This window comes from Pagrus major, chromosome 2 (genome assembly GCF_040436345.1).
Source record: "Pagrus major chromosome 2, Pma_NU_1.0".
Lineage (NCBI taxonomy): Eukaryota > Metazoa > Chordata > Actinopteri > Spariformes > Sparidae > Pagrus > Pagrus major.
Window position 1 is genome coordinate 30,113,402 of NC_133216.1, and position 24,959 is coordinate 30,138,360.

The following is a 24,959-nucleotide window of genomic DNA, read 5'->3' on the forward strand; positions in this document are numbered from 1 at the left end:
CAACAGAAATCACCACAGCTGATTATTGGAAATGGTAGAGCTAAAAATTGGAAATGTAATTGAGCCTAAATAGGAGTTTTTACAGCAAAGTAAAATCGTATCCTAATTCACATGTACATCAATAATTATGACCTTGAATTTTCTGTTTTGAACTGTTATCTTGTTTTATAGTTGTTTTTGTCCTCACTGTAAGCCTGTGTTGTCCTGTCTTCTTTGTTCACTCAGATGTTGAACACAGTCAGTTGTTAGTCTGATTTGGTACCAGCAGGAGGGCTACAGTTTCACCACTTACTTCTCTCTAACAGTGAAAACATGTTTAGTTGAAGCCTCAATTTTGTGAACACAGTTTACGAGTGATGGCCCAAAAGTTTCAAAGAGTATTTTAAAGATCCCATTTTATTTTTAAGAAAAATTCCCAAGGCTTTGGGATTGTAGGGGGGGTCGGCTGCTATCCCAAAGCGTCAGTTTTTGACGAGTTGGGAGTGAGACTCAAAAATATTTTTTTCTTACAAATAGCTCCTTTAACCGCGACTGACAGTGAAACCAACTTTTGCATAAGGACACTAAACACCTGCACACTGAGTCAACATCACCTGCAGCGAGGTCTCCCTGCTCTGGCCGCAGAGCTCTGCAGGTGTTGGAGGTAGTTGAGAGAGCTGTACTTTGGCCAGCGCACCGGGGCAACAGATCCTCCTCTTAATAACCTCTGAAGTGGGAGAGGATGTTGATATGTGTTTACCTTAGAAAACCCTTTTCTTCTGCCCTCTGATTGGCCGATCAGAAAGTACTGTTGGACTCTGCAGTAGGTGCTTTGGTGTGTGTGAATCGCGACAAGATGTTGACTTACCGAGATATTTTGCCAAATTAAAACCTCTTAGCAAGATGTTCTGATTATGCTACTCACATGCCTTGACAGGTCAGCATCGGTATGACCCTCTTGTTTAAAATGACACAGCCACACATGGCAGGCAGACAGATCCGGCTTAGGGCTCATATCACTGCTCTCCTCTGGGGAACAGAAATTCAGGATTGATTTCAAAATGGTGCTGATTATGTACGACGCACTTCCAGAACAAGTCCTAACTCATATTAGCAGTTCATTTCATTTCTCTCTTTTGAGCATCAGCTCATGTGATCAGACCTGAGTTTGTAACACTGACATTAGCAACACATTGGCAACATGACCGAACTACAGCATTTCAAACATCCTTAGTTGTTTATGTCTTATCTTCTGTATTGTGAGTCTAAGTGTCAATTTCCCTGAAAGGCTAATTTTTAACATTTATTCATTAAGGCTCTTTTATATGTAAATACATTCTTTACTGGATCTTTTTTTGCTGCACCCGAAAGCAACATGAGAAATCTGGTTACTTCAAAGAACCAGAACTATTGCTAACACCTGGTGAATAAGATGAATGAATCAGGTGATAGATAGATTAGAAGATACGTGAAGTGAAAATATAAAATCATTTTAGAAAACAGTGCAAATTTCTCTAATATGCCTATTTCGTTAGGAGAATAAGATCAGAGGATCATGTCTGTGTGAAGCGCAGCACATAAAGGCCAGTTCATAAGTAGCCTGAGATAGCACAAAGACAAGGGGAACAGCTAACCTTCAGTTCACACAGATTGAAATGATCCACCTTCAGAGATCACAACTAGAAGTTTAATTTAAAGTTCACAGTCCCAAGAAATGAAAGAGTTCATGTTCATCTCTTCTTTATCACTGTTATCAGTAACTAAGTAACAAAATTACAACTCACTGTTGGCTGGAGTTAGTTAATATATATGACATTAACATTTCACAGGGACTCATCCACTCACTGGTCTGTCTTTAAACTATTCCAACTCTAACTTAACACCTTGCATATGGATCAGTTTTTTGCAGTGTGTAGTACAGTGTGATAGGAAGTTTAGGTCTGGTGATATTGAGGTCATGAGACAGCGATGCAGTTATTAGTAGTAGTGGTACCCAGTTTTAACCACCCTGTATCATGGTCCAGGACAGGAAGGCTCTACAGCGGGTGATTAAAACCACCAGAACATCACTGGTTTTCACATCAGTGAAGTGAGATGTCTGCAAAGAGCCCAAAGATACTAAAAGACAACACCCACCCAGCCACAGCCTGTTCACCCTGCTGCCATCTGACAACAGATACAGAAGTATCTGCTGCTGTACCACCAGACTACAGAGCAGCTTCACTCCTCAACTCATCATTGAAACTCCTTTTTCTAAAAAAGATGTAGCACAAAGGACACACAATACAATGCTTGTGATTTCCAAATGACAATAAATTTACCTTGTACCTTGTAGTACTCTATCATGGTGCCAGTGGAGTGCAGTTGGAGTGCAGTTGGGTGTAGTTTGTGTGCTTTACACAGTGTTTTTAAGTACTTTTACGTGCTTTATCATTCTCTAGTGTGGAATCATTTGTTTTAGTGTGGGCAGTGCTGTCTGGAATTAACAGACTGGGATGTTTTCTGTGAGTTATATGGGGAGGATATTAAAGGACTTACAGATTGAGGCACTGATTACATCAAATTCTGTGTCAATAATAACGTACCCAGCAGAGAAATTCAGTGTTTCCTGAAACCTTGGGTTACCTGCAACCTGAAAGCCCTGTTAACCATAAATAAAAGGCTTTCAGGGAAGGTAACAGGGGAAACGAAGGCACAAACTGGAACAGCAGCTGCAGCAGGATGGTGTGAAGCAGGTCTGGACCGGCATAAGGAAAATCACGAGGTTTGAGGAGGAGGGAGGATCACTGCTTGACAGACACCGGGACCTGGCTGATGTTTTCTAACAGATTTGACAGGTCCACCGCAGCTTGCCTGTAGCTCATACTACCCCATGCACCTCCCCCACTTCACCTTTAACCTCACTAACAAGGTTCAAGCTTCAAGGTCACATTTATTTATCCTTTAACAACAGCAGCAGGGTTGCAAAACAAAATTGAGTTTGAGTCCTTTTTAGCTACATCACAGAAAAAGACAAAAAAAAAACCCAAAAAAGTATTTTATATGGTGTGGAGGATGAATTGAGGAGTGTCACAGCAGCTGATGATGGTGGTGTCATTCTTGTACTTCACAGTAGAGTTCTCTTGATATCTGGGAGTGCAGTCATGGGTGTACAGTGTGAACAGGAGGGGGCTGAGCACACAGCCCTGGAGGGTTCCGGTGTTGAGCACTAATGTAGAGGAGGTGTGACTGCCATGGTGGGGGGTGGGGTGATAAAGTGTTCAGGAAGTATCTGTAGTTTTAAGATAATATTTTTATAGAAATAGTTTATTTTTAGCCAAACGTTTGCTTTTTACTTCTGGTGATTGCATTAACACTTCAAAAAGCATAAAAGTGGTGTTCATTTGATTATCCTGCTGAACAAAGCTGTTTCGCAGCAGCATAGACTTGTGTTTGTATTTTCTGAAATAATCCAAAATCCAATCCAAAAAATCAAATCCAATCAGTGTTGTGAAACGATGTGAGAGCATCATTAACACTTGTTGCAAACAGATAGGTTTAGTTCATGGTTCACCAAAAAACATCCGCATGTTCAATGAACGTTATCTTCCATAGGTAATTTCAACTTTTGACAGAGTCAGGCTAGCTGTTTCCCCCTGTATCCAGTCTTAATGCTAAGCTAGGCATGTCTTGACCCCAGCTCTGTACTTAAGCACATTTGCTTTTTAGATGAGAAGATCGCTATAAATCTCTGTGTTTCTTCCCAACTTGTTGACATATTTCTTTAAATCTGAAACAGATTGTGATGAATTACTAATTTAAGTACCAAAGTAGTAAATGTACCAAATTGCATTCTGTTATTTATGAGTGCACTCAATAGAAATTAGGTATTAGTCACAAAGTCTAACATCTAAAACTCTCAGACTAACTGAAATTCTGTGTTTGAGAAGGAGGGCTGAGATGTCTGACACACATTATTTGCATCAATGGTGTTTTAATAGATTTTCCTTTATTTGTCTGTGGTGCGTTTGGATGATACAAGTCATTCTTACTGTTCATTCACAATCATTTCTGTGTCATTTTGGCATCACTGGGGCCTTTTTGCTTAAACATTTTATGTTAGTAGTTATGATTCAACTTAAATAGCATCAACACTGAGACTAGACGCATGAGGGAGATTTGTGGTGAGAGAAGCTGGGACATCCCAGGGGGGTTCTGAGCCATCTTCAGGTTGTTATAAAGCCCGTCAGTCAACCGGCCACTTTGATTTTCTTCAGTTTAACTACATGATATAATCCAGATAAGCAGTATGCACTGGGAGAAATGTAAGTACAATGTATAATTACTATTTTATTTACATGATGCTATCTGTAAAATCCTCATTTCATGCACATTGTCCTGTATTACTTGTAAATATTCTATTGATTTGAATAATCATTTTAAATCTGCTTGAATTGTTTGAAAGTGTAACTGACAACAAATACTGAAGTGTCCACTCTGTCTACATTGCATTGTCTTGTCATTTAGAGGAGGTAATCACAATAATATGAACATTATGTGTGTAAATACATTTTGAATATACAGTGATGCAATTCACTACAGTAGCCTAGCAATACATACACAACTTTGTGAAGTGTAATTGCTCTTTTTTAGCCATTTCAATTTAGAATAATAATCTGGTTGAATATTATAAATCAGGTGTGTTGCTGGAAGAGACAGTTTGATTTAACTGAACTTGTTTGAATTTTCCAATTGTTTGTTTTGGACCAATTGTAATTCATTTTCATAATTAATATGACTGTCTGCTAATTAAAAATGTAAAACCCACACTGATGGGTGAAAACTGACTTAGAAATTCAAGTTTTGGAAAACTTTGAACAGAACAAGAGAATAGTATTTAATAAGCTGTTGTGTCAGACGCTTTCGGAAAGAGGAAGGTGGTCATTTGGAAGTTGGCGGTGTTTTGCTATTGGGCTTCATATCTTGATATGCAAAATGGTGGTGGGCCTCCTCCGCAGTAAACTACAGCACAGCTGTGGGGCTTCCTCTTTTTTGTTGGTTGAGGTTGTGCACGTGCCACAGTGTTTGTCGTGTGTGCGTGTTCATGTGTGATTGTTTAAACAGAAAGAAATAAAAGACAGCAACATCTCCTGTTCAGTTTTTGTTCAAAAATATGTGTTTTTGGCACAAGGCCTCCTGCATATCAGGCAAACTATTTCACAATAAAAGACCTTTAAAATAGATATAAACAAATATTATATCCAATATTTCCAGTACAGTCTTTGTAACACACTTTCTTTGTAATGTGGGTAATAAATTCCAGAGTTATGGATCTGTAATAAAAAAAAGTAATCTTTAGTTTTGATACATTTTCTCAGCCCCAGGCTCTATCTGTGTAACCTGATGAACGAAATAGAGTTGCTTGTCAGCAGCTACGCAGAAGTCTTTATTTCAAATGAGGACTCATAAACTGATTTAATTTAAAGGCACCACAGCTGCACCCTTGCTGTTGTAAATCACTAACCGTAATAAGCACTCCTCACACTCCTGCAGTCCTTTGCCTGGAAACCTTGTTACTGTTGGCTGTGTGACAACTTCTCTTCTGGACCTCCTGCAATACTACAGTTGCTCTCATATCTTTTCAACAGCCATATCCAAGATGGCACACCAGCCCCTCTGTACAGTACCTCTACAGTTAGTCAGTATTCGATCACATTAAAAATGTGGCTGCACACTGTCCAAAAAGAAATATCTTGTAATCTTATAAATAGCATATCTACCAACAGAGTTTGAGTAGATTTTTGGGAGTGGACCGAGTCAAAACTATTGATGTTCACCAGACCCCTTCCCCAAAACACAACTCCAATAAATACTGTGTTTATCTGTTCTGTTGTAGCTGCAAACATACAGAGCTGCAGGGATGATGTATTTTTGACGGCTAAGTTAGGCCGGAAGTTATCATCGTCCCAGTTCCCTCAACAAAAGGTCTGTAGGATTTTTGCACTGGATTTTAGATTATGCAGAAACCTACCTAACCTTATCCAGATACCTAAATGTTTTGTTCAAGGTTACTAGGTCAATTCAGCAGCAGATACTTCTGTATGTGTTGTCAGATGGCAGTAGGGTGAACAGACTGTGGCTGGGTGGGTGTTGTCTTTTAGTATCTTTAGGCTCTGTGCAGACATCTCACTTCACTGATGACACTGATGCTCTGTAGATGGTACCAGTGATGTTCTGGTGGTTTTAATCACCCCCTGTAGAGCCTTCCTGTCCTGGGCCGTGATGAACCATGCCAGTTTGTGATGTTTCCAGTCAGGATGCTTTCTGTTGCTCCTCTGCAAAAGTTGAATGTAGCCTTCCTAAGTTTCTGTAGGAAGCAAAAGCCTTTTCTGTGATTTTTTAACCAGGGTGGTGATGTGTTATGACCCTAACCCTAACCCAAGATAGGTTCTCAGTGATGTTGATTCCAAGGGACCTAAAACTGTTCACCTGCTTCACCTTAGCCCCACTGATGTAGACAGGGAGGTGTGTCTTTGCCTCCTTTTTTCTAAAATCAACGATCAGCTCATTGGTTTTGCTGACATTGAGCAGTGTGATGATGGTAGTGTCGTCCTCATACTTCACAATAGTGTAAGATAATCTTCACAGATGAACGCTGCTTTTATGATATTTTTACGTGTAAATGGCATTGCCAGAATTGAAAAGCTAACATTTGGCTATAAATCGAGGCATGACTTGAACGTCACCACCACTTAGCTCCTACTAGGCCTACACTACAGGCCTACTATACACACTTCACTGTAAATTGATCAATGTACAAGTTGTAAAGTTAGAGTTAGAATAGTTTGTAACTGAAGTGGGCCTGTAAAGACGTACTAGTGAGTAGATGAGTCTCCATGCTCACTGTGATGATGTTTAATGTCCCCGACAACCTCTGTAGGTAAGTTTTTAAGATGGGTAAACACTTTATGATTCAAATGTGGGATATAAACTGACATATTTTATGTTGTAGACAAAACATGAAAATCTCTGAAGCTTGTTTTAGCCACATTTCTTATGTCAGACATCTAATGAGAAACCCAAATTTATAAACTCATTGACTTTGAAGACAGGTTGGGTAAGCGACCCACAAGTGGCCCTAACAACTCTGAAACTCAGAGCTAACATGTGTCCTTAACTACTTTTTAAGGACACTCCCACACAGAGTTTAAAAGCCTGCAACTCCCCTCCAGTTAGTTAGAACTGAAGAAACCTCTTGGATGAGAGGTGAAACGTCTTCAAGAAACTGAAATAAGTCCAGTTGCCTACGATACAGCACTTAGAATAACAATGACCTGGATGACTGAGAACCTTCATCAACTCATTGACTTTGGCTAACTTATTTTCAGCTTTAAGGACTTATTTCTGCTTCACTTTATTAGCATGTCAGCTAACTAGTTTTCCACCTACAGTTGTACAAGCATTTTATTAGCCACCTACATTTGTGAACCCTGTTCAGAATATAGCTTTAGAATTTCTCCAGCTGGTGCTGCATGCTGCTATATCAAAGTAAGCAGTCATATCAGTTCTTGAGTTTTGGAAAGTTTACGCTTGAGCTGAAACAACCCAGCTTGTTGCTGGATGTAGCCTTCCTGTATGAGCCCAGACTCTGGCTCCACATGACATCACCAGTGTAAGATGGCAGTGCCAGTATCAAGGATATTTTAGCTTCATTTTTGTACAGCGGGAGGAAGTGGAGACTCATTTCATACACTTACTGGTCTGCAATCATTGACACCCATTGTTTTATAAATAAAAATTTCACTAAGAATTCTGAGCAATACATGTACTGCCAGTATTGTAAATACTATTGTGAGAACAGAGAGGTTTAAAGGCATGGCAACAGTAGCTGGAGGCTTAGCGGAGTGTCAGCTGTGTTTCCAGTCTCTGTTTCTGTTAAGCATCATGGACCTGTCTACACAGGGCACATCGACACAGCGTTTTGTTTGTCTGGAGAGGAACAATTAACTTGTCTGACAGATAGAGGCAGATCAATCAGTTGCAGATAGGAATCTGGACTACTGTCAGGACACCTTCAGGCAATCACAGGTTGAAGGTTCGAGGTTAATTTATTACTGATATTACAAACCAGGTTGCTAAACAAAATTTAGTATAAGATCCTTTACGCTACATAGGAGAATCAATACAAAACAAAACAATTTTATGGAGTGTTGATGATGAGCTGAGGAGTCTCGCAGCCTGAGGAGTGAAGCTGCTCTGTAGTCTGGTGGTACAGCAGCAGATACTTCTGTATGTGTTGTCAGATGGCAGCAGGGTGAACAGACTGTGGCTGGGTGGGTGTTGTCTTTTAGTATCTTTGGGCTCTTTGCAGACATCTCACTTCACTGATGTGAAAACCAGTGATGTTCTGGTGGTTTTAATCACCCGCTGTAGAGCCTTCCTGTCCTGGACCATGATACAGGGTGGTTAAAACTGGGTACCACTACTACTAATAACTGCATCGCTGTCTCATGACCTCAATATCACCAGACCTAAACTTCCTATCACACTGTACTACACACTGCAAAAAACTGATCCATATGCAAGGTGTTAAGTTAGAGTTGGAATAGTTTAAAGACAGACCAGTGAGTGGATGAGTCCCTGTGAAATGTTAATGTCATATATATTAACTAACTCCAGCCAACAGTGAGTTGTAATTTTGTTACTTTGTTACTGATAACAGTGATAAAGAAGAGATGAACATGAACTCTTTCATTTCTTGGGACTGTGAACTTTAAATTAAACTTCTAGTTGTGATCTCTGAAGGTGGATCATTTCAATCTGTGTGAACTGAAGGTTAGCTGTTCCCCTTGTCTTTGTGCTATCTCAGGCTACTTATGAACTGGCCTTTATGTGCTGCGCTTCACACAGACATGATCCTCTGATCTTATTCTCCTAACGAAATAGGCATATTAGAGAAATTTGCACTGTTTTCTAAAATGATTTTATATTTTCACTTCACATATCTTCTATCTATCTATCACCTGATTCATTCATCTTATTCACCAGGTGTTAGCAGTAGTTCTGGTTCTTTGAAGTAACCAGATTTCTCATGTTGCTTTCGGGTGCAGCAAAAAAAGATCCAGTAAAGAATGTATTTATATATAAAAGAGCCTTAATGAATAAATGTTAAAAATTAGCCTTTCAGGGAAATTGACACTCACAATACAGAAGATAAGACATAAACAACTAAGGATGTTTGACATGCTGTAGTTCAGTCATGTTACCAATGTGTTGTTAATGTCAGTGTCACAAACTGTGAACAGTGTCTTTGGGCTCTGTGCAGACATCTCACTTCACTGATGTCACTGATGCTCTGTAGATGGTACCAGTGATGTTCTGGTGGTTTTGTTGCTCAGAAGCAAGATGTGTTCCCTGTGGTCTACCTTAAATAGACAGCAATATGTGGATGTTTCAGTAAATTTGGAATGTGTTTTATCTGACAACAGTGTATTAATATTTTAAACCATAAACACACAAAGCTGAATGTTTATGAGTGTTTAGTTTGGGCTCTCTCAGCCAGGTAACTGTACACCACTACAGGCTTACCACTGGCTTAACTGTATGCCACCACCACCGCAGTACTGTGAGTAATGCACACTTTGCAATTAAAGAAGCTTTGTAATAATTATTAAAACTACTTGATGTAATCACCACAGGATGGTGCAAAATCCACCAAAAGACAAATTTCTAGGATTGGTGCTTTCATTCATTTTATTCAAGGAGCACTCTGTAGTTTTATTGAAGAAATGTTAATGAGCAGAGAAAGATTTTCATTGGCTGATTTTTTTCGGCCTAAATAAACAAAATAAACAAACTCTCTTTGTTTATATGACTGAATAAACTGAATAAACAAAGTGACCTTAAAGGACAACACAATTTATACTGTTTAACTTTGTTTATATGTGGCAGACCCTGACACTTTTCTAGCTTCAAACAGTGTTCTGGGACCTTATTTTCCTCTGAGAACAGCTTGTTCTCAGACTACATAAACTACATAGTGCCCCTCTTCTGTTGCAGAGGTTTCCCAGCATTGATCTTAGCAAACACCATGGCATATTTACACTCCCCTCCAGTCTGACTTGAGATTTGGACTACAACGCCAGTGGGGCTCATACCTGCACACGGCTTGTAAGCAGAGAACTGTCTAACTATTGAACTTTTGACCCTTTATTATTATGCAATTTGTCACTTCAGGATTGATGTGTGTGACATTAGACAAGAGGATAATTTTCATTTCAACGTCGGAGAAGACAGGAACTGCTCAAGTCTCAGCAATTAAAGTCAGAACCCACAACAGTGGCTTGTTGTCAATGAGGCTTTACGTGAGTTATATACAGTAAAAGGCCTTCAGCAGTGTGCAGTTTCTTTATCCTTTAAGAAACTCAGGTGACATGTTTATGTTGGAATCAAGATACTCTGAACAAGACTGAGGGCAAAATATTTGTATGTCAGAACTAGTATTAACCAAATAATCTACAAAGAACTGACCTTGCAATTTAAACTAGTGAAATACTGTAATAACATTTGGGTGGATTGCAAAAAAAAAAAAAATGCCACAGATTTTTTCTTAATTTGATGACCCTCCAGTACTTATCAATAGATTTATGACCAGAAAGACCCCAGAAGACTGTAGCTGTTTCACTCGATCTCAGCAAAGATGTGATAAGTTCATTTACGGCAGAAGAAAAGAAACTGAAAGTAGAACATGTAATTGTACATTTGGGGCTTTAGAAACCTTGATCATAGTTAACTTGTTAGTTTATTGAGAGGTAAAGTCCTGTCTCTTCCTGTTTGCTCCAGCCTAATGTGGAAAAAATGCATACAATAGACAGTGGCAAGAAACAAATACGTTTTTGATCCCGTTTTTTATTGTTCCATGAATCACAGTGAAAGTCACAGTTTATCACTTTCTATTTCATTAATGTTTTACGCAGCGTCCCAACTTTTTTTTTCTTTTTCTTTTTTCAGAATCAGGGTTGTATAACGTAGAATTTTTTATTGAAATTGGACATATATGCCTGATTCCTTGGGAAATTTTCTGGACATTTCCCCAGAAGTGTGCCCCTTTGCAACCCTCAACTTTGAAATAATATCATAATATCAAATAGCCATTTTATTTCATAATTGCCATTTTCACTGTGATTTAATTATGTATCTTTATTTAACATGTATTTCACATGACAGTTTGTTAAAAAACGTATTTGAGTTTACAATAATGGCAATACGACGTGTTAGATGTCTGTAGACGTCCAAATGGGTCTTGGATAGACATCAAGATATTTAGTTTTCTCGCACATCCACAAACATCCAAAAAGAGTCCTAGCTTGACGTTCGGGTATTTAACCTGTTTTGCACGTAAACAGACGTCCAAAAGGGTCCCTAACCAGACATTCTGATATTTGACCCATGTTCAAGAGGACGTCCAGTCAGACGTTCGGATGCTAAACATGTTTTGAACATCCATAAGTTCTCTAGAAAGACGTAAATATGTCCACCTACATCCAAGACAGGTCCCAGTCAGACGCCCAGAAGTGGTTCACTAGCCAGACATTTAGATATTGAACCTGTGTCGCACGTCCACAGACGTCCAAAAGGGGTGCTTGTCAGACGCCCCGTTCTGAACATCCATGAGACATACGAAAGTGGGCCCGGACTGACGGACGTTAAAAAGACATGATCTGAACATCTTCCTGACGTTACATGTTTGTTGGGATATACAGGACCAGCTCTACAAATGTTCTGCTTATGGTTGTCAGTGAGTTTTAAACAAAAAAATTTCACTTACGCGACTGTTGAGTGTGTAGCCTTTATAATTATGTGTTTTCTTATACTTCAACAGTTTTCTGGCAAACAGTGACTGTCTCCAGTTGAAAAATTATCTTTAAAATGGACGAACGTCATATGTGTAATTCATGGCACAATTCAAACAGGATCAAAAAATGTGGGGGATTTGTCTCTCGCCATTCACTAACAGACATAATGTTTCTGAAATAAGGTCCCATGGTGGTCCACCAGAAGAGGAGGGGTCTGCCTCTCTATCGATTTAAATATCACAATACAAACATATATTATAGCTTAGATGAGCAAATAAAGACAAAACAAATGTTCCAAATACAGTGTATTTCATTAATAAAAACTATAACCATGGTCTGTAGTTCCAAAATGTTATGGTAAGTATGCAACGTTCTGCTGTCTGAGCCAATAAATAATAAATCAAGATTATTTAAAATAGTCCCAGTGCCATGTAAACACAGGTGTTGTTTAGGTGTCTACTCACTTCCCCTTGTTCAATTCAATGTACAATGGGCGAAACTCTTGGACAAATTCAACACTGGTAATCAAACATGATGCATGTGTAACATGTGTACATGTCTCCCCTTAAAAAGTGAAGGAGGAGGAAGGTGGAAGTCAGAATGAAGACAAGGCTCGGTGCAGAATCATTTTATTAGTGCCTGAGGTGTCATTTGACTCCCTCTTTCAGCCTTTTTTCAGATGTCTACACAGGTTTTCCATATGACTGCGTCACTGAGGCAGGGACCAGAGAAATTCTGTCCATTGTAAACAGACTCCTGCACCTGGGCATCAGATGGTTAGACATGCGATCTAATTTATGGATGAGGAATATACAATATAATATGATAACAAACATTATTTATACAGCACTTTTCTAAACAAGGTTGAAGAAAAGAAAGAAAAAACAACGCAAATGAAGAGCAGCAGAAACAGAACTCAATAAAAGAACATTGTGAGATATAGGAAGAGTAAAACAATCAAACCCACAAGTTGTTGAAGGATTCATTCTTCCTATAACAGACTAATGATAAACCCTGCAGCCTTAGACAGCATGGTTTCACAAAGACTTCCGTGGAAAAATAACAATGATCAACTCGACCTGCAGCCTTTGTGTACGTAGATCAGCCTCCACCTGCAGACAGGTGTCAGTCTGCACACTGCTGCGCTGCTGTGGGGGCGAAATGCCATTACCCTCAATGCCTCTGTTGCCGCGGGTTGTACTGCCTGATGGCATTTTCTGCAGTTTCACGTGTACAGTACTGTTACTTTGAGTTTCTTTAGCAGAGGCCCTGTCCGTTGGCTCAGATTTCACCTCATGCCTTGACTTGCAGGAAGTCATTGGCTGTAAAAATATGGATGCATTGGGAGACCTTTCAGCCTGAAGTGTCTGTCAGTGTGGCTCCAGACGACGCTGACATCCCATGTTCATCAGTGAGATATTCAATGAAAATAAGTTTTCTTAAATGTCTTTGAAATTACCACAGAAATATTTAATAATAATACTGTACTATTTTCAGCAAGCAGTTACTAGATACTTGTTGGTTTATTTAATACATTTCCAGATAACCTCCAACTGATTTCTGACTCATTTCTGTCTAACGTCTGCACGTCAGTAAACTGAGGTATCATTCTCACCAGTTACATTCTCACCAAATCAACAATCTGACTCATTCTCTCTTTCACTGTCAAACTCTTTCACTTGATTCCTGATTATGAAGTTGTATTTGTCGGTAATTAGCATTTTTTTTAGGCTAACTATAAAGAAAGTTGGACCAACCTGCTGATGTGACAGAAATTGGTGAGAATGTAAATGGTTAAAAATGTGCTTCAATTTATTGACCGGCAGAAGTTGAATGGGAAAATCAATTGATATGAATCTGCAACAACTCAGTTGAACTCAGAGGCCTGCTGAGGGGAAGTTAGACAGAGACTAGTTGGAAATTAAAATGGCATGATGTTTGCTTACAACATTCACGGCATCAATACATGTCTTAAAGAAAGAAGCTGCTATTTATTCACTGCTTATTTGAAAATAGCACAATTATAATTATATCATGTTGTGGTAATTTGGGGGTAATTTCAGAGAAATTTGAAATATGTTACTTATGTACCTACTAACCATGAAATGAACTGACCTGTAAAATTAGGTGTTACTTTTTATTTTTCCATTTTAGAATTTACGCTTATATCTATAATGCATACATATATACATAAACCGTTATAATACATGCAGAGTTGCTATAAGCCTTAATAAAATATTATGATGCTTTTCAAGAAAAGTCATGATTAGGCAGTAAAATGCACAAACATAAAGTCTACCAAGGATGCTTATGCCTTGAATAGAGACTAGTGATGCGACCGTATATCAAATATCAAATTTATGCATTAAACATTAAAAAAATACAATAACATCTAGGTTAAGAACACTCTAAGTGTTGTAGACATCATTTTATATCTTATTTAATTAGTTTCTCACCCCTAAAATATTTTCACCCGTGTCTGTTTGTTCTTGTTGTTGGTTGGCTTGTCAGCCGCATTACACAAAAACTACCAAACAGATTTTCACCAAACTTGTATGGAGGATGAGTCTCAGCACAGAACAGACCACATTAACTTTTGGAGACAAGGAGGATAAAGGGACAGATCCAGAAATGTTTTGTCACTGTCTTTAACATCATGAGATAGGGTAGAATTTTCAACATTCTTATTCATTTCTCAGGGAATAATGCATGGATCTGGATGAAAAACCAGTGTATTTAGGTGGCTGGTAGCTATGATTGAGTTCAATTTGATACACAGCAAAAGAGCGGTGCAGCATTCTCCTAAAAAACTGAAGCAGCTGGGGTTTTAAAATGTGGTGGACAGGTAATTAGTACATTTATTGTGATATAAAGTAACTGTATATTAACTCATTATGATGAAACATACAGTCACATACTTACTGTGCTGCAATGTGAGACACGTGTATACTCTGAATATCTGACTCTTCTCATGTCAAATCTTATAATACTATTACACAGATAAACACAATGAGTTAAACTCTTCTCAGTGTCAGTACTGACAGTCAGAGCACATGCACCTTAGTGACCCCACTGATCCACCATCCATGACCACTCGAGACAGCTGAAGGGAAATCAAGTCATGTGTGTCTGTCTCTCTCTGTCTGCTTCTGGCCTCTCTAGCGCCACCATCAGCACTAACCAGACCCAAACCATACCAGGGTGTTCGAGTCAGAGACCCAGTCAAAGAGCTGCTGAGGAGGAAGAGAAGTCTGGAGCTACACAGCGCCAAGACAGCGCCCCCTACTGTGGTGAGGACACCATGATATGTGACATTAACATGCATGTTGGATGATTAAAACATTTTGTTCTGCAGTATTGTGGCATTTTAAGTGAGGTGTAAAACATAACATATTAAAATTATTCTGAGGAATGCATTTACATTCTGACACATTTTCTACACAACAAAACAAAGTTTTCCCTCAGGTTTGGGCAGTGTACATGTGCTCTCCACCCTTTCCAAAGAAATCACTCTCCAAAGTGCAAACACTGCAACCGCATTCTTCCCTGTGCCTTCATCACAGCACCGTTAGTCATTAAACAAATAAGAAGCAGAGGAATTACTGTTACAGTATGGCGCAATGATTGCTCAGGATTATGTGCTGTCAGACTAATCAACATTTCAAACATGCACTTTGTGAAATTTTTCAGATACTGAGATACTGATGTAGAGTCTGTGAAAGAATATGAAAAGGAGCAAAGGAGCAGAGTTACTTTTAAATCCTTGAATAGTTTCCACAGCAACATGTGAACAGTTTTGCCAGTTTTCTCTTAAATGCACAGCTGAATAACACCTAATTAACATGCTGCATTTGTGAGAGCATTTTGTCACCATTTTTTCAGGAGGGCCAACATTCTACACTCATCAGAACAGCCATGTTGATGAATAGAGTAAATGATCTCTATGCTTTAGGACACAGATCAAAACAGACGCACGACACGTGGCTGAACCTGCAGATGCTCTCTGTAATGTTTCTAAAAGTGAAGCTGAAACAGGATGGATCAACATTGTTCTTGGGGGGTAGCAATTTTTCCAACCTAATAATTCAACAAATTATAGATGGCATATTCAAGAGCTGTGGAGCCATCGGGATGCTAGCAGTATCCCAGAGCGAAGGGGGGATTTTGTCCTTATATAATCCAGGTGTTTTTCCATGACAGTTACAGCCATTCCCTGCATGGCTCCAGGGCTGGGCACACAGCCCTATGCAAAATAAGCTGCAGCCTTGCCAAATAGCCCTCCCTCTTGCTATTTATCACACACACACACACACACACACACACACACACACACACACACACACACACACACACACACACACACACACACACACACGCACTCATTAACATCCTTTGATAAGAGAGAAAAACATGAAGCATCATGTGATACTGAGTGTACTTATTTTCTGATAGGTTGCACAATGGAATTTATAAGATGTTACTACAAAAAATGCTTTTAAAACTCAGATTGGATATCATTCAAGGCTTCTTTGACCTCGGCGTACTCCATTTTCTATGAGCCGATTTCACTTCTCTTGTGTACTTTTCACATGGTCCTCAGGGTGTGTCTCTGTGTTTAAAGGTCCAGTGTGTAGAAATGGAAATGGAAATGGAATATAATATTCATAAGTATGTTTTAATTAGTGTGTAATCACTCAAAAATAAGAGTCCTTGTGTTTTCATTACCTTAGAATGAGCCGTTTATATCTACACAGGGAGCGGGTCTCTCTCCATGGAGGTCGCCATGTGTCACAGCCATGTTTCTACAGTAACCCAGAATGGACAAACCTGTTACTAGTGAGGGCCTTTTGCATTTTTAAATGTAGTGCGTGGCCGCCAGAATCGCACCGGTTGAAGACGAACAAGTGCTGTTTCCTGCCAAACTATTTGTATTGTGAGAAGTTTGAAACCAAGTTTGAAACCACAATCTGATAAGGGATGGGTGATCATACTTATTTTGTACAAGAAAATCACAAAAGCGTGAAGAAGCGAAAACTCTTAGCCGCTAAACGAAATCGGGACAAGCGACAGCATAAAACAAGAATAAACATTGGAGTTGCATTTCCAAGATGGAAATCTCTGATGACAGAGAAATGTTTGCAGACTGACTCTCTAAGTGTCCTGCTTTCTGCTGGACAGCTCAGAGTAACGTCAAAGATTACAACCACGGGTGAAGTGCTGCCGGTTATCGCCAAGTGAGGAAATAAGTGTTCAGTTTGTATAATCTGGCTGAATGTTAAAATATCAAAGTGATGAATTGATGAATCTACTTAGTTGTGTTGCATGTTTGAACAAAGGTTGCATCTTGTCATCATCAAAGCTGAACAGCTCTGTATGTCCAGCTTGTTACATGATGTGACCTGTAACACGTTTCTTTAACACGTTCAGTATCATCCTGTCAGTCACTCTGTGTGAGGGCCGAGGGGCTGAACTTCACGATCTACACACTCAACACAAGAAACTAAGAGTGACAGCACAGGAACAGAAGCAGCAGCTGTGTTTAGACCTGAGTCAACACATTATTAACATATATTCATTTAAAACGTGACATGTCCTCTGATCACAGTCATTCAGGAGTTTCTACTCTGACATTTTCAGAGGTAAAAATATTCACTGTGTGAAAAACATGATGACAAAAGTTAGAGTGAACAGCAGCAGCTGTGAATAAAGTCTCAGCCTACCTGCTGCAGTCAGGCTGTCTGTTGTCAGCCACTCCTGCAGTGTCTGTGCCAGGCTTTACACCAGGTTCACAGTGATACATATGGAAGCCTGTTAGCGCCCATAAAAGAAAAGGATCAGGTGAAAACTAAGCTTGATGAATAAATAATCCCACGGTTAGTCATGCGTGTGGACGCATGCATGAGTGCGTCTTAGGTGAGCTTCAGTACTGAAACATATAGCTCCTCACCCCTGATTAAAACTGACTGTAGTAAATATTTCCCCCTGCTGTTAATGGCACACAACCTACATAATGTACAGTGTTTATTAACAGTATGTTAGTTTCACTGAAAAGAAATGCTGCCTCGTTTCACGTTAAATGTTAGCACACTGTAGCCTCATAGAGAGCTGGTGGTAATGTCGCGTTAGGTTTATTCCTTGTCTGTCACAGTGAGACAACACATGGAGTGATAACTAACTAAGATATTCAGGGCTGGGAGTGCGCCAAAGGCAGTCAAAGTAATGACAAGTCCATCTTTAGAAAATAAGTTTCTTATCTGTGAGGGCCACTGTAGCTTCTGGAGCTTCTCCAACAGAGATTAGGTTTAGGAAAATATAATCGATTGGGTTAAATAACTATGTTACTTATGTTACGTTACGAACGTACCTACATTACATATGTAACTGCAGCTGACAAAACTTCACTATGTAAGTTAAAACAAGACAAGTGACTCTCGTTTTCACACTGGACAGCGGCCTCCTCGTTAAAAGTTCTGAGTTCGTTTGACCCAACCATCTCCTCCCTGTGCTGCTGAAGGCAACAGGATCATTGTTCAAACAGAGAGCTTTGGTTTGAGATATTTGTATTTGACACAGAGCCATGAGGAAGTGCACTCAGTTAATCAACACACCCAGGACTCAGCACCGACTTTATAAAAATTGGTATGATGTTTATTGATGTTATCAAAACTGGATCCAGCCCCAGCCTCCGGCAGGGTGCAGCAAGGAACGGCTTCTGAACTTGTGTACAGCTGCAACCATTTCTGTCCCAGAGTTCTTTCACTCTTCATACTTACTTATATTTCAAGTCCTAACACCCTCAGCTCTTAAAAAAAGATAATGTCTCGGTGTAATGATGGAGCGCAGTAACTCTCCACCTGCTGTCAAAGCTGTAACACTAACCAGCTCCTCAGTGCCTCAGGTATCTGACAGCACATGCCCTGCTGGCTGACTGCAGGCAGTGGGATGCAGTCTTTCACTGCTGCTCATGTCACGCAACACTGACACCAGCTGTCAGTAATGTCCCTGCTGCCTCCCTCATTCCCTCTTACTCTCTTCTCATTACAGTCTCTACTGTATTACACACTCACCGTCATAAGAGCCACAGAGCAAACACACGTCTTCACATGTGCATACAGATGTAGAAGCATATGGTTCTGTGCACTGAACAGTGGTGAAACGTGTACTTTACCTGCGTATTTTCCATTTTATGCTACTTTCTGCTTCTACTCTACTACATTTCAGATGGAAATATTGCATTAGGTACTTACTGTATCACTCTGTATCAATTACTGTATCAAAGAGTTGTAAAAACTGCAAAGATCACAGTAGTATAGAAATCTAAAATTGCCTCTACATTGATAAACTACAACATTTACATGCTCTCATATGCATTAGTTAGTGACAAAGCCTGAATACTGGAAGGGGCCATTCTACATAATGAGTTCCTTTTGATACGTTAAGTACATTTTGCTAATATGTACATTTACATAAGTAAAAGTGTGAATATCCCAAACTGCTTTGAAAAGAATGTATCTTCAAACTGAAATCTTTGCTGTAGCTGCTAAGCTAAAGCTGTTAGCCTGCACCCCTTCTAAAGTGGGTGCACGAGCGCCGGTGTGCATCAATTTTGGCTTCTGGAGACTTGGATTATGCCAGACGAGCTGTGTGGAACCATTTAATGTTTTCACATCCCCTCAGTTGTGCAGTAGAATGCTGCAACACTGTTTGGCTGTGAAGCTCCAGAGAGATTTGTGAACTACAAAACTTCATTTCTTGGGTGAACTGTTCCTTTTTAAGAACGGATCCCACCTTGCAGGAAGCACTGAAGAAACAAGAGAAACAACTAAATGAGCATTGTATTAAGATGGACTCGTGAACCTGTCCTTTAAGAGGTTTTGAGAGTTTAATCTTGAACTTGATATAACTTTTATACACTGCTTTCTTTAAATGTAATGATAGTCATTCTTATCTACTTCTGTGGGTGCAGCCGAACTCCACCCTCTCTCTTTGAACAACTCCTGCTGCTGTAAGACAAGTGTGTCCGTTGTGCCTTCTGGGAACATGATATCCACTTACGCAATCTGATCAATTATTAACTTGCAGTTTGGAGGGTCCGGCAAATTATGGTTTGTGGGAGACGTGTGTGTTGATCTAACATCAAATTTTGTGGATCACAGATGTGTAATTAAGGAGATCCATTTCCACTGAAACATAAATGTAGGCTGTCACGAATAGCAATAAATTCATGAGTCAGACCATTTAAACCAGCTCTGCCCCAAGACAAAGAAGACAGAATAACAAACAACTGACTTTTAAAGACCGATCAAGTTTTCTTGAATTTGAATTTTGTGTAATCCTATTTTTCAGATTTATAAAACCTTACAAAATCCTGATTTAGTCTCACATGAATCAATTTGAAAAGGCTGATTGGGCACAAAACCTGTTCAAGACCATACCTGTATGTTAAAACACTAACTAATACACACACACACACACACACACACACACACACACACACTCAGCTGCTGCTCACACCTGGACTTGATCAGTACAAGTGTAAATACCACATATTTATATATCAACATTACTGCAGCATATGGTTCCACTGCAAATTACTGACATGCTCAACTCACCTTTTTGATTGTTGCTCTGTGTTTTGTTCTAGGATGTGGTCGCACATAACAACCAGTCATCATACGCACAAGGTACTTGTTCATTCCTGACATATGACAGTTACCAGACATGTTTCCCAGATTGATTCCTGTAAGTAAGCATGTGTCTCTGCCTGTCTCTTTGAAATTCAGGCATCTTCGGCTCTGATGTTGCCGGTGGCTCCCCACCCGAGTCGTCGACTGCAGTCAGTGATGGAGGGCTGCAGTGTGTGGGATGGAAAGCTGCAGCCCCTGCAACCAGCGCTGGCCTGCAGCATGCTGTGACACCCTGGTCTTCATGTGACTACAACCAGCAGGACCGTCCAGCTCAGACTCTGGCCTACTCAGCCACCCCCACCCTCACTGCTGATGTGTACATGCAGACTCTGTGTCCCAGCTACACCATGCTGACCTACACACACGCACCGCTGCTCACGAACTTTGGGGTGAGTAGACTTTTACCAGGCCAGGCTTTTCCTGAAAAGTCTTGTTGAGAGCGTATGTCCTGAGAAAATCATTTTAGAGAAAAGCTCCTTCTTCCTCACCACATCAGCCATAGTTTCCCTGCTGGACCTATAACTGAACTCCTGATAAGTTTGTTGTTTGCATTGTGTAGGCAGAAACCATGTCAACAACATGTTTCATATTTGTTGTTGTTTCAGACCATACCTGTGGCCCCCGCACCAGCCTCCATCCCTCAGATGGAGCTCCCAGACTCAGGGCTGACCTACCTCCCCTGGGCCCAGCCCCTCACCACCATATCCACCATGCCCAGCCCAGGGGTCCAGTTTGCCCCCGGCTCTGCAGCCCTGCCCGGGTCACCTCTGGTCCACATGCCATTGTCCATGTCTTTGACCACCATGATTCCTCAGCTGGAGGCCCAGGGAGTAGATCCTCAGCCACAGATACTGGACCTCCCGGAGCGTTCAGACCACCAGCTGGACCCTGGACCACAAGGCCAGGCTCTGGATGAAGATCCAGGGGTAGAGGCGGAATCGCCGAGCCTCCTTGATAAACTTCTGGAGGCTCAAAAGGATGATAGTAGCGAGCAGGACAAAGACTCATACAGCAGCTCACTCTTCATTTCAAATGTCTGAAAATATGTGCGTGCGTGTTCTCTCTGTAAAGAGCAGTATGTTTGTTTTTCAGAGATAATTTGAGTTCATTACAACTTAGGTCTTCATTTTGCAGCTGTGGCCATAATTTCTATAGATTGTGATAGCGCTGAACTCGCCAAAGTAATCGCTGAGATCAAAGCAGGCATAATAACCAGGTAAACTGGATAACCTCCTGTGAATCCCATGCAGTCAGGGGCCTCAAGGGCCCTCGGGTCGTCTCTTTGACAATGACTTTGTGACACTTTGATCAGCACAAGCACAAGGAAAACTGGATTTTAAAGCTGGGATTTAGGGTCAGAAAATCTTTTAACATCCTGATAGCAATCAGTTACACAGGTCTGGTGCCTGTGGCTGTCACAGGCCTCTAATAAGGCCGTTGACTCATTTCATTTAGATTGGATGAAATGACTGGACAGCCTACCTGCTTGTCTGCCTAGTACCTGCCTACCTGCATGCACTCTACCTGCACACAAGACTTGACCAGAGACATTTCTCTTTGGCTCAGCGTGGAAAAATTGCTAAAGCTAAGCAGGCTAGTCGCAAGGAATAAAAGAGTGCAGCCAAAATTTCCCGATGCTAACATTCTAGCTTGATGGCAGTGAGTACGAAGAACAGACATGTTATAATGTCATAATGATAATGTTAGGTGTCCTTCTACATGAGTGAGACATGAGGGAGTTGGGTACAGTTTGTGATGGCAACAATGCTCTGTGCTCACAGTACACAGCCTCTGAGCCTGTTGTCCAGCAGTAACCCAGTTAGCACAAAGCATACAGCCCCTGAGCCAAAAAACAGATTCATTTAGCGGCTAACCCGCAGAGCACACAGCCACAGCAGAGAGCAGTAACTGTGGCGGAGCCTGTTTGTGATGGCTTTTTTGTCGCATTACACAGAGTTGTTTATGTATTACACCAAAAAAGCTAAAAGGGCTCATTGAACGTAGCAAACTAACTAACACACCTCTGTATTGACCAGCAAGAGCTACAGGGAAGAGGGAGTCGGTGTAGTGAGAGCGTGTTCATGTGTTTTAGAGGAGTGGCTCTGAGTCCAGGATGGAGGGATTTTTTTACTTTGATATTACAAAACTGAGATTCTCTTGCTGGTTTCTACAATGTTATCAACCCCAGCTTTAAGACCTGATCTTGTGTAGGGACCCTATCACAGAAATCTGTCAAAAAAAAGCAAAAAAAACAACAACAAATGATGTAAGGATAGTTTTTACTGTATATTAAGGTACAGTCAACAATTATAATCTTTCCTATGAGAGCATATTTGATATTATTACACCTGTATTGTACTATATTGTGTTATTATCTGTACCGTAGCCGTTACTTATTGAGGAGTTAGTTGTTATAAAATACATCAATAAACACATACATCTGTTATAAACTGTTAATTAATACGTTTATCCACCAAATGCTAAATATATGAGGTTAAATGGTGCCATGTTCGTGGATCTTGACAGCTCATTTAGTCAGTACATTGTTATTATAATAGATAAGAAGTGATGGCCAAAACTTGTAAAATAAGACCAAAGTTGCCACAATCCATTAACTTTAATTTTCTTAATTACACATTTTTTTCACACTTTTCCTGCGACGACAGCCAGAATACTTTCTCCTGTCAAATGTTTTTTTTAAATATGCCTGGGATGCAGCGAAGGGAAAGCAGCATCTGTTTTTATTTTTGCAGAATGTAGTTTTAGTATTATTTCATGCTAATGTATGTAATGTAATTCTGCTGCTCTAACTAACGGGTCTGCTGGATTTTTTAAGACTGTTATTAAATGTGTTAAATACGATGATTTTCATGACCCATATTTGATTTAAATTCATGTCAGAAGTTAATTCCTGTTTGCAGCAAAAACTTTCATTTAACACCAGGAAAGGATGCAATTGTTGCTGTTGTTGTTGTTGTCTGAGGCAGTTCTGTCAGAGTTTTCTGAGGCGCAGTTATCGTGAAGTGCTGTCCATCTCCTCATAGCCTTCAGGTGTTTACCTTAGTTATATAACCTGTAAATAACACTGTCAGTTAACAAAAGCCTGGAGGATGATGATGAAGGTTCTCAGTCATCCAGGTCATTGTTATTCTAAGTGCTGTATCGTAGGTAACTGGACTTGTTTTGGTTTGTTGAAGACGTTTCACCTCTCATCCAAGAGGCTTCTTCAGTTCTAACTAACTGGAGGAGTTGCAGGCTTTTAAACTCTGTGGGAGTGTCCTTACAGAGTCATTATGGACACGTGTTAGCACTGAGTTTCAGAGTCGTTAGGGCCACTTGTGGGTCGTTGACCCAACCAGCCTTCATGTGGGATGCTAGGACTAGGTGAGCCCAGGTGTGAATGGTTGTGAAGCTGTCTGGGGAGAGAACTCAGTACAGCATTGTAGGTGGGTGATAAGTAATGTCTTAGGCCTCCTCCTCTGTTCAAAGACGGTCGTTCCAGATTGACATAGATGGATTCTCCTCAAACTGTAAAACTCTAACTCTAAAAGCCTGGAGGACAATTGTGTGTCCTGCACTGCTGTTTTTCTTTTTTACTTTAGCTGATGATTTATATCAACACAGAAGAAGAGCTGGGCTCATTATTGTAGCAGAAAGTTGACCAAAGGCAGTCGAATTAAGAAGTAAGTGAGGCACCGTTTGACAGTTTCTGTCTGTGCCCTCTGAAATATACAACACGGTGTTTTCTTAAATGAAAGGAGGAGGTTTTCTGTAAAACACTCTGTATTCTGTCAGAAACAACAATTTGAAAAGTTCACTGTCAACCAGGGCCAGTGAGCCCATGTAAGGTCTTCAAACTGACTTCAAAGTCAGACTGCATCAGGCGAGATCAGGGGAGATTCTAGGGTCAGACCTTAAGAGGTGCTCAGCTCCCACATGTAAAATTAAGGATTGACTTAACCTCAAGAGTATTTATAATGTGATAAGATGTAGGAAGAAGGGACAATCTGTATTGATTTATCTGATTGAATATTGGGCTGCTGTGGACAACAGAGTCAGGTAACATCATAACCTCACTCTAACCTGAACCTGACTGTTGTGCAGAGTATGATTCCTAGCTTTTAGCCATCTATTGAAAAACAGACATTTCTGTAGAGCCATATATAAGGTTGAAAAAGTGCTTTAGCATAGTCAACGTCTTTACTGCCTCCAAATTCATGTCGCATCATACAGAACTAAACAGAGACGGATGAAACGAGACTCTGTGTGTGAGAGAAGCCCTGCCCCAGTGAGTTTCTCAGAGTCATTCTCACTCCCAGCTCATGAAATACAGCAGTTTGGTCTGTGGCCTTAAGCTTCAGACTATGATGCTCTACCTGCCTCTATAGCACCAGTTTTATATGTGCAGGGCTCCACAGCCAGCTTAGCAGTGATAAATCAACGTCTGGTTAGACTTTCA

At 40.2% G+C, this 24,959-nt stretch overlaps 1 protein-coding gene across 1 annotated transcript; it reads left to right on the forward strand.

Annotated features, from left to right (window-relative positions):
- The first annotated feature begins 4,215 nt into the window (after nt 1-4,215).
- On the forward strand, nt 4,216-23,362 carry LOC141016468 (POU domain class 2-associating factor 1). Its single transcript, XM_073490856.1, has 5 exons — nt 4,216-4,283; nt 14,976-15,103; nt 20,458-20,497; nt 20,597-20,889; nt 21,106-23,362. The coding sequence occupies exons 1-5, from the start codon at nt 4,268-4,270 to the stop codon at nt 21,538-21,540; spliced, it is 912 nt and encodes a 303-aa protein (XP_073346957.1). The 5' UTR covers nt 4,216-4,267; the 3' UTR covers nt 21,541-23,362.
- Nucleotides 23,363-24,959: the final 1,597 nt, after the last annotated feature.

Bases quoted from the DNA above. Each gene is read 5' to 3' on its own strand.
- LOC141016468 (XM_073490856.1), top strand. The intron at 20,498-20,596 runs GTACTTGTTCAT...TTTGAAATTCAG, and splicing joins CCAGTCATCATACGCACAAG to GCATCTTCGGCTCTGATGTT. The intron at 20,890-21,105 runs GTGAGTAGACTT...TTGTTGTTTCAG, and splicing joins CGCTGCTCACGAACTTTGGG to ACCATACCTGTGGCCCCCGC.